Genomic DNA, 10,197 nt, shown 5'->3' on the forward strand with positions numbered 1-10,197 from the left:
ATGAGCCGCGCCGGGAGCTGGGACATGGACGGGCTGCGGGCGGACGGCGGGGCCGCCGGGGCGGCCCCGGCCTCCTCCTCCTCCTCCTCCGTGGCGGCAGCGGCGCCGGGCCAGTGTCGCGGCTTCCTCTCGGCGCCAGTGTTCGCCGGGACACACTCCGGACGCGCGGCAGCGGCGGCGGCGGCGGCGGCAGCGGCGGCGGCGGCGGCGGCGGCCTCGGGCTTCGCGTACCCGGGGACCTCTGAGCGCGCGGGTTCCGCCTCGTCGTCGTCATCTTCGGCTGTGGTCGCGGCGCGCCCGGAGGTTGCCTCCGCCAAAGAGTGCCCGGCGCCTGGCGCGGCCGCTGCAGCGCCCCCGGGCGCCCCGGCCCTGGGCTACGGCTACCACTTCGGTAACGGCTACTATAGCTGCCGCATGTCGCACGGCGTGGGCTTACAGCAGAATGCTCTCAAGTCGTCGCCGCACGCCTCGCTGGGAGGCTTCCCGGTGGAGAAGTACATGGACGTGTCGGGCCTGGCAAGCAGCAGCGTACCGGCCAACGAGGTGCCCGCGCGAGCCAAGGAGGTGTCCTTCTACCAGGGCTACACGAGCCCCTACCAGCATGTGCCCGGCTATATCGACATGGTGTCTACCTTCGGCTCCGGGGAGCCTCGGCACGAGGCGTACATCTCCATGGAGGGCTACCAGTCCTGGACGCTGGCCAACGGGTGGAACAGCCAGGTGTACTGCGCCAAGGACCAGCCACAGGGCTCCCACTTTTGGAAATCATCCTTCCCAGGTAGGGACGTTGGGAAAAGGGGAAGGACAAGAGGGAGAGATGCAGGGAGGGAGGGAGAAGAAAAGAGAAAGAAGGAAAAGAATGGACTGGGAGTCTACGCCCCTGCTTGGGAGTTGGGCACTTATCCTCCTCCCCCCAGCCATGGTTAACCCAGTGGAACAGTCGGTCCACTTTGTGTGAAACCTGTAAATTCATCCTTTGATTTAAATTGCCTCTCTCACAACCCTTTTCTTCCTGTGTGCGGCATAGGCCTATTTTTCTCCTAAAGTTGAAGTTCTTTGCTGCCCTTTGCTCGGGCCTTGGCCCCTCCTCCCCAAAGAGGTGTCACGGAGTTGAGCCCCACTTTTCAAGGACATGAATAACCCAGAGTGACCACTGAAGCTTTCAAGAGCTCACAAGCTCCAAACGCAGGAACACGAAAAGTCAAAGTTTGAACAAACAGTCTAGATATTTCTTTTTAAGTCTGTGTATGTTTGTGTGTTCGCAACCAGCATTTGCAGAAACTGTCCTTATGAGAGTCCCCAGCAACTACACCATAAAATCTCAGGCTTGTTAAGATGCCGGTTTGAGAAACCATGATGATCCATCATACTGGCCTTCACTTTCAAGTGTAAATAATCTTTCTTTAATAACATGTAAATAATATGTCTGTGTAAATAATAATAAAGTGTAAACAGTCTGTCTTTCTTCATTCTCTGTACCCCCTCCAAGTCTACACACACAGTCCCCAGCTGGGTGCTCCAGATATCCTGGTCTAATTTTTCCTGTGCTGTTTTTTTATACCAGGGGATGTGGCTCTAAATCAGCCAGACATGTGTGTCTACCGTCGGGGGAGGAAGAAGAGGGTGCCCTACACCAAACTGCAGCTCAAAGAACTGGAGAACGAGTATGCCATTAACAAGTTCATTAACAAGGACAAGCGGCGGCGGATCTCGGCTGCCACGAACCTATCCGAGAGACAAGTGACCATTTGGTTTCAGAACCGAAGAGTGAAAGACAAGAAAATCGTCTCCAAGCTCAAAGATACTGTCTCCTGATGTGGGCCAGATTGGCCACAGAGAGTTTAAATGCTTCCACTTGCCTCCAAAAGACCTTTGGAAAGACTTGAATATGTATTTAATTCCCCCATTCCCCTGCCAGTAATGGCAAATTTTGTGAATTGTTTTTCTCTCTTCCCTTATCTGGCTCTAAAACCTCTTGCTGCCCAACCTGACTTCATAGTTCTGTTTCTTACTTGTTTATTTTTGATTTTGCTCCTGTCTAGGCTTATTTTTATGACTTTTTAATGTTCTGTTTCTCCCTCCAGGCCAGTATAAAGGACTTGAAGTATTTTTAAATAATCCCCCCAAATGAATTTCAGAAGTGCCAGTTTGATTTTAGGGTTTTATTTTTTTAAATCACTTTTTATGCCTGTTTCCAGCACTTCTTATCTTCATAATCCATTAGGGCAGAATGATTTGCAGTCATTCATGTGATTGGGTAATTGAATCATTAGCTCTCAGCAGTCTCCCTGAGGCAAATGGAAACAGCTCTGGGCAAGCAGTGTTCTAGGGTCACTGGGAAAGTCTAAAAATAGGAGGCTGGAGGGACTGTGATGGCTTTAAAAGCAGCTACCTTATTAAATAGGGTTTGTATCAATATTGGAGTGAAGACAATCTTTCTGACTTTGGGTCTTTCACTTGCAGTTGTAATTGTTTGTGTTTAATACACCTTGTAGATTTGTGCTTTTATAATCTTTAATTTGGAAATAATGTGTCCTCATGATGCCTTCATTTCTCTAGATGCAGATATTTAAATGGCTGCAATTGGCAGAGTGACCCACGGATGGTATAAACGCATCCCCTCTCCTTGGCCTGTGGGGCTAGAATTGAGACCATCTCCTCAGTTCCCTGAAAGAGGCTTGAATCAGTGTGGCCATGGGTGGGGACTTTTATCCAGAAACTAGCGAAGAACTTGACTGTCTGAACAAATGTATTGGGCTCTCGTGGAGCTTTAAGACATCTAACAAATGTGGAGCTCTGAAGTCCAGGAAGAAAAAAAAGATGTTTCTGAAAGTGGTGATAAATAACTACTTTTAAAGTGCTGCATATTTATACAACTGAGAGATTATTTTTGTAGATGCAATGTCTGTGAGCTGAGATACATGGGCAGTGCTTCAGGCATTTAAAAATCACTTTTTTACTCCTAGGGAGATGCAAATAAACAGAACTCTTTTGTTTCTTCTGAGTCTTTATACATTTGTTTTCTTTTTCCAAGCTTGTGTTGCCTCTAGAAACTGGTCTTATTTATTATAAAATCTTGTTATCCTGAATGCTGTGGGATTCCCTATAGATGAAGGAAACTCAACACCAGTTCTGGTCTGTAAAACCTCCAGGCTCTCCACTTCCATCACCCCTTCCCTCTCCTTTTCCTGTGCCTTTAAGATAAATAGTGATAACTTTAAATTAGCATATAATTTGTGGTGTCTAAAATTATATTTTTTACCAGACCAGCTCAAAAAAAATTCCCAATTAAATTCTACTTCTGAAAAAGAAACATTTCAGGCTTATCCCTTATCGCCTTCTCCCGGCAGCCTGCACACAGCAGTTGAAGACTGAAACCATAATTATACACCCTAAACCTCTAGACGCAATTTTTAGGCACTACGAACTTTCTTTCTGAGGGCTTTTTGCCACTCAGGGAAATGGCCGCTGAGGAGCTGGATGCCTCGTCGTTGTTAGCGCCCGGGCGCGATGAATTCAATGGCTGCTAACTTTTGGTATGTGAGTTAAACACAGTTGTGTAAAACCTCACACGATATGTAAACTCTTCTGGCGGGAGGATTCCCCTATGGATCTGCCAGAGAAGGCGCAGAGACCCAAGGTTCGGAGCTACTTTCGTTTTCTCCTCGGCTTGATTTCTTTCGTATCTTGCAACCGACTTCGAGCAGGCAACTTCGTTTTAATTGAGCCAGGCAGATAGAGAGAGAGACAGACAGAAAAGGAAAAGTGACCATGATTCAATCTTTCAAGAAGAAATAACTCCTGAAAATGGGGCCACACCGTCCCGACCTTCCACTTCAGGAAGAGTTTACTAACATTTTCTCTCTTTTTCTCACAAGACGTGTTTTCATTTGAAACGGGCCTGTTTCCCCTTCTTCTCCATCGTTCCCCCCCCCACCCCCCCGCCTTCTTTTTTGTAAATTCCAGACTCCAGGGCCGCATCCTATTTCCCAGGTCCATTTCTCAGGTTTCCTGACGTGGATAGGGAGGATTGCCTCGAGGTTTTCCTTTCATCTATCTGTAGTCTGCCGGTCAGTTTTCCCCGCCTAAGAGAAACGGGAGGTTTGCTGAAGATTAAAACTGCGCTCAAACGCTCTCCAGTGGAATTTGAATTGACGGCTAAATCAATAACAGATGAAGACTTTGTTATTTATATGCATTCCTTTTATATTCTGAATTGAGGAGGGATGAGCGGAGCCGGTCGGTGGTCGGAGGGCTGATAGGGAGGCCCGCGAGGCGAAGGGAGCTTCAGGGAGAGGCCTTTGCTTCGGGTGGAGACTGAAAGGCCGCAGGAAGAGCGCCTCCAAAACCTGGAAGGTTACGAGCGCCGCCGGTGGAGAATCAAGGCCGGTGCGTCTACGCGTGATTCAAGAGGCGAAGGAGGCTTCGGATCCGGGACGTACTGCCATACAAAGGGGCGGCCGAGACGCTTTCCAATCTTTGACAGCCCGCTGGGTCCATCTGACTCCGCTGTCCCGGCCAGCTTTGCAGCTACGATCTCCGGCTTTCCGAGACGCTCGGCCGCGCCCGACAGCGGGCCTTGACCGCACGAGCTGGCGACCCCAGGCCGGCTGCGCCGCCCTTCACTGTTGATCTTGACCGTGCGGCGGCGCCTCACCAGGCGTGGAGCTCGCTCGCCATCTCCTGGGCAGTCAGCGGCATTGGCAGAGCTCGCCGTTTAGCTCCTCAACCAAATCCTCTTTCCCATTCTCCAGCTCACCAGCAAAGCCTCCCTCCCTCCCTGTCCCCGTCCCCAGCTGCCAGCTCCACGGTACAACTTTGTCTGCTGGACCTCGGAAATTATAAACCCAGGAGATGAGGTGGGGCGGCTGGGCATCACCTGAGCCAAAGAGAAATGGAGTCTAGTTGTTCTATTTCTCTTTTAATTCCTTTACACCTCTAGTCCCATAGGGCAAACCGCAGCTATGCGGCTGCCAAAGCGTCCAAAGGAGACACACCTGGACCTGGCAATGCCGGAGAATCGTTGTATAATACTGAGGTAGGAAGAGAGAAGACTGCAGGGACCCCTTGGAGCTGGAGCTTTCAGACCTAGGGAGGCTGTAGCTCCTCGAAAACAGGGCGAGTTTCCCAAAATGAGAGCCTAGGTTCCCTAAGTCCCTAGGAACTGAGGTTGCAGCTTGCGCCTACCCCCCGCGCCCCTCCCCCCCCCCAAAGGACAGGGAATGGAATACGTCTCTGTTTCTGAGATCCTAAGGAAACTCCGACAGAGCCCTGAGGAGCCCAGACTTGCCCAACCCCTACCCCTACCCCCACCCGCACCCCCTACCCCCGCCCTAGAGCAAGAAGAAGAGGCCGATTGCGTTCCCCAGAGCCGCCCAGTTGGTCGCCATAACTCACACAATAAAGTCGCAGCGCGCTGGTCAGCCTTGCCCTCCGGCGGCGCCTGTGTGGTCTCCGTGCCGGAGCTGGCGGTCTAACCAATTCCAGCTTGGCTCGGGGACCGCGAGGCGGGCTGCAGGCTGGGGCGGGCGCCAGTCACGGGGTAGCTGGGGGTCTTGGGACCGGAGGCAGGAAAGGAGGATCCTTAACCCTCCGGGAGGAACCGCGGCGGGGACCGCCACATTGCTCCCAGCGAGGGAGCGCTGCCGCCCGCCACCCTGTTCGCCAGACCTCCGAACCCGCCAGCGGCCCGCGCGCCCCTGGAGGCGCTGAGCAGAGGAACGCTGCTAGTCCGCTGCCTCGGTGTGCCCCGCTGTTCCCGGCCGGTGGCTCTGGCTCTTCTGTCCTTCCACATCAGATCAGGGGAGGTCGTCCTGCACGCCACGGAGTGGATTAACACCTTGGAGTTCTGGTTTGAAGGGCTGCAGTCTCCAGGGTGACTGCTGGCGATTAAAAGAATGTAGCCTTTGGCCACGATTGGCCAATCAAGCTGTCCGGGTCCCCAGGCCAGCATTCTCCATGGACCTGGATGGTGACTTTCTTAGGAGCAGAGGGCTGGACCATGGAGAAGCACACCAGGAGTGATGTGAATCCTGCTTCCTGGGCGCCAAACTTAGGCAGAATTTGTGATGCATTCCTCTTCTATCAGCAAACTATGCCTGCGGCCGGGGACCTAGGGCTCAGGCAGCGCCGGGTCTTCCCTGCCAGATCATGCGTGCAGAGTCCAGTCCAGAGGGATGAGGTGGGGAGGGACGGGGTAGGAGTAGCTTTGCTCAGGCCTAGCGACAGAGTTAATGACCCCACCAGACCAAGGGCTCTCTGGACAAGCCAAGAAGTGCACCGTACTGAAAAAGGCCTCAGCTGCGAGTTAAAGCTGGTAGAAGCAAGCCTGGCCCGTGCAGCCAGCGGAAAATGGGAGTGCAAAGCCAGTCAAGACCAAGAAGGGCCCCAAGGGACATTGAGGCAAACGCACCCGATGCCCAATGCCCCCAGCTGCTGAAATCGGCCTGGAAACTCGAAGAGGCTTCACCTTTGCTCAACATGCCTTAGCTCTGCTTGGCAGCCTCGTCATTCGCCATCGAATATTGCGGGTGTTATCATAATACCCTGAATGGGGCGGGGAGGGGAGAAACGGGTCGGGGGATGTAGGCGGTGCTGAAATGACCGGCTTTGAAGAACCTGCAGGCAAAGTTTCGTCCAATCGTCTGAGCCTGTCCTCTTATTCCCGGTTGTAACTAAATACTGCTGCAAGCGCAGCCCAAGCCCTTTGTTGGAGATGTGTGAGCGCAGTCTCTACAGAGCGGGCTATGTGGGCTCGCTTCTGAATCTACAGTCGCCCGACTCCTTCTACTTTTCCAACCTGCGGCCGAATGGCGGCCAGTTGGCCGCGCTTCCCTCCATCTCATACCCGCGCGGCGCGCTGCCCTGGGCCACCACGCCCGCCTCCTGCGCCCCAGCGCAGCCTGCCGGTGCCACCACCTTCGGCAGCTTTTCCCAGCCCTACCTGGCTGGCTCTGGGCCTCTTGGCCTGCAGCCCCTGGGCGCCAAGGACGGATCCGAAGAACAGGCCAAGTTTTATACTCCCGACGCGGCCGCCGGGCCGGAGGAGCGTGGCCGTGCGCGGCCTCCCTTCATCCCGGAGTCTAGCCTGGCCCCCGCGGCCGCTGCTCTCAAAGCGGCCAAGTACGACTACGCGGGTGTGGGCCGCGTCGCGCCGGGCTCTTCGGCCCTTCTCGAGGGGACACCCTGCTCCTCCGGCTTCAAGGACGAGACCAAGGGCCCGCTCAACTTGAACATGACAGTGCAGGCGGCGGGCGTCGCCTCCTGCCTGCAACCTTCGCTGCCCGACGGTAAAGGGTGGCCACGCTCCGCGAGCGACGCTCCCCGGGCCGGGGTGGGAGGTGGGGTGCAGGGGAGAGTGTGTAGAGGGAGGGAGCCGCCAGGGGCGGGCAGGCACCCGGGAGCGGGCCGGGCTGACTTGGGTTGGGGCTGTGTTGCAGGCCTGCCGTGGGGGGCGGCCCCGGGGAGGGCCCGCAAGAAGCGGAAACCCTACACTAAGCAGCAGATTGCGGAGCTGGAGAACGAATTCCTTCTCAACGAATTCATCAACCGGCAGAAGCGCAAGGAATTGTCCAACAGGCTGAACCTCAGCGACCAGCAAGTCAAAATCTGGTTCCAGAACCGGCGTATGAAGAAGAAGCGCGTGGTGCTGCGCGAGCAGGCGCTGGCGCTATACTAGCTCCCCGTGTGGCCCCGGCCGGGCCGGGCTGGGCCTACCTTTTTTCACCGAGGCCTGGCGTGAAGGAAGTGAGGGGATAGGGCTTTTCCTTCTGCTCCTTCTCCGCTGGTTCCAGGTACCCTCCCGCTCAGACAGCAGCTCCAGAAGCCTGCAGGAGATTTGTTTGGAGACCTGGCCGGTTGAGCATCCACTCTTTCCCCTTTCTCAGAGAAGCCTGCAGAAGTTGCAGCACAACCTTGGCCTTGAGGCTTCCAGAGTGGGGGTCTGGAGTCATCTGTCCTAACTCTTAGCTGGGGCGTTATTATACCCAGGGCTCACTCCAGTGTCCTTGTACTTGGATTTCTGCTTCCACCTGATTAGTCTTCTTTCCCCCCCCCTCCCCAGCCCTTTCTGCATCTAGCAGGCACCTAACTAGAGCTCAGAGTGGAATTGAATTTAGGAAGAACTCCCGGGCAGATTAGAAAGGGTTGAGGGCACAATTTTGTCTCTTTGCAGCCAAAGCCCCTTGTGGCAAAGCCAGAATCTCGACTTTGGAGGAAGGAAAGGGCGCCGTCCCCCTCCTGTATGCCCTGGCTGTTTTGGGAGGACAATAGCCATCCTAGACCTTCAGACTTCAGGAGGAAAAGGGAGTAAGGGGCATGGTCAAACTCCAGAGACACCTCAGAGTCTGGCTGGACTGACCCCTCCGGCTGGGCTGAATGGATTGGATACGTCCTTCCAGTGGATGGGACGAGGGAGGCTGGGGCTCCACAGCAAACTGCAGCTTCCAGACCAGACTGGTAACATCCCCCTCCTTCTTCCACCTCCTCACACATGCCCAGTGCAAAGCCCTTCACTCTGCAACTGGACCCCCAGAGCTGAGCTCTGGTGAGGAGAGCTGCTGGTTGGCTTTGAGACTGGGCTGCACTAGGAGGAGGGGGAAATATCTGGGGGGAGGATAAGGGAGTGAGCCAGGAAGGGGGGTGTCCTACCTGTAAATATGGCTTTCCTGTCGAGGTAGGCAAAGGTGTTGACCTGTCTGTCTTTCTTGAATTACGGTAATGGACCACCACAGGGAGAGGTGAAGTCTCCCCCAGCAGTCAACAGTCAGGAGGGCTAGGAAGGAGGCCCTTCTGCTCCTCAGCCCCTTCTCTGCTCTAGACCAAGTAGAGAGAAGCAGAAGTTCCCCTCTCTTCACTCTCTCCACCGCCCACGAGCTCCACCAGGGGCCCTGCCACTGTGCTCCTTCTGAGGCCATGTCTGACCGGCTCCAGCAGAGCCTGAGAGACTCCGGGCCCTGCCTGGCTTCCTTTGTGGAGGCTGCGGTTGCTGAATGCCAGATAGAGATGTCCTGGGTATGCTGGAGTGTCCTGCCTTAGCTTCTGGGAACCCAAGGGCCCCCCAAGCTCCTTCTACCATCTCTGCCCCTTTTCTATCTCCTTCAGAGAAGTAGCACCCCGCCCCAACTCCTAGCAAGATGCACAACAGCCAAAGAGTTGAAGATTCCTTACCAAAGTATGATGATGATTTATTTTCGGTGGAGGACCAGGCCTGAGATCTGGAGCGGGCACCTCACAGGGAGCCCTAAGCCTCATCCCAACTGACCTCAGTTGATGTTTAGATGAATTGCATTTTCTCTGCTATCTAATAGTTTTCATGCATGTTTTGTTTTGTTTTGATTTTGTCAAAAACAATCGCGTGTATACATCAGACATACAGAAATGTTTTGAGTGGAAATAAATATCCAAGTCCCAGTCATGCTGTCATGGGACTGATGTCGATTTTTCAAAACGTTTCAGATTCCCTTCTAATGTTTTTCAGGCCACCAAATTCATTTTTCTTTCCTGGTTGCGGTTCCACTATGGGTGCTGACTGTTCATTAAATGAGAAAATGGCTTCCAAGTCAGTCAGGAAATGGTGTATAAAAGCCTATAAACAAAATGTGTATAAAACATCCAAGGTGGGGGAACCGTGAGCAGATTTCAGCGTGTCTCACACACTAAGCGACCCCTCGGCTTGTTGCTGGCTGGGGCTTCCACGTTTTGCCTAAAGTCTCAAACTTTGAAGCTTGCTGTTCAGGGGGCTGCCAAGATATGTTCCTCGGGTTTCAATACAAAACATCTCTCCCTGCCATGTTTCTGGGTCAGGCTTCTTGTGAGTAGGCAACGCTCTGTGGAAATCCTCCACACTGGCACTTCTGCCTGAAACCCAGCAGATTCCCTTGGGAAACGTGGCCTCTGCACCCCCTAGGCCTTCAGAGCCTCTATCGCAAGCCAGGAAAGCTAGGGCCTGCTTGGTATTCACCGAGCTCTTGCAGGTCCCAGCTCCCAGCTAGCTCAGTTATGGAAACTAGAGAATTGCTAGCTTTTAGTAAGTGGGAGAATTAGCAAAACCGTTAAGTCTCTAATTCCGAGCATTTAGTGGTTCCAACTCCCCTTCCCTGAAGCTAATTTGATGAAATATATTTTAAACAGCTCCTAAAAAAAATACAGGAATAAAGGAAGCAAGAAGCTGCCGAGGGAGGCCCTATCGTTAGAAAT

General features: G+C 53.7%; 2 protein-coding genes across 2 annotated transcripts; both read left to right on the plus strand.

Moving 5' to 3' along the window:
• On the plus strand, positions 1 to 2,070 carry HOXD13 (homeobox D13; the record flags this gene model as incomplete). The annotated part of the gene is made up of 2 exons (XM_082630461.1): positions 1 to 778; positions 1,565 to 2,070. The coding sequence occupies 2 exons, from the start codon at positions 1 to 3 to the stop codon at positions 1,813 to 1,815; spliced, it is 1,029 nt and encodes a 342-aa protein (XP_082486587.1). The 3' UTR covers positions 1,816 to 2,070.
• Positions 2,071 to 6,599: 4,529 nt separating this feature from the next.
• Positions 6,600 to 7,678, plus strand: HOXD12 (homeobox D12; the record flags this gene model as incomplete). Its single annotated transcript, XM_082630459.1, has 2 exons — positions 6,600 to 7,289; positions 7,440 to 7,678. Exons 1-2 carry the CDS (start codon positions 6,716 to 6,718, stop codon positions 7,676 to 7,678), a joined length of 813 nt encoding a protein of 270 aa, XP_082486585.1. The 5' UTR covers positions 6,600 to 6,715.
• Positions 7,679 to 10,197: the final 2,519 nt, after the last annotated feature.

The sequence above is a fragment of the Mesoplodon mirus genome, assembly GCF_964341445.2.
Source record: "Mesoplodon mirus genome assembly, chromosome: 8".
NCBI lineage: Eukaryota > Metazoa > Chordata > Mammalia > Artiodactyla > Ziphiidae > Mesoplodon > Mesoplodon mirus.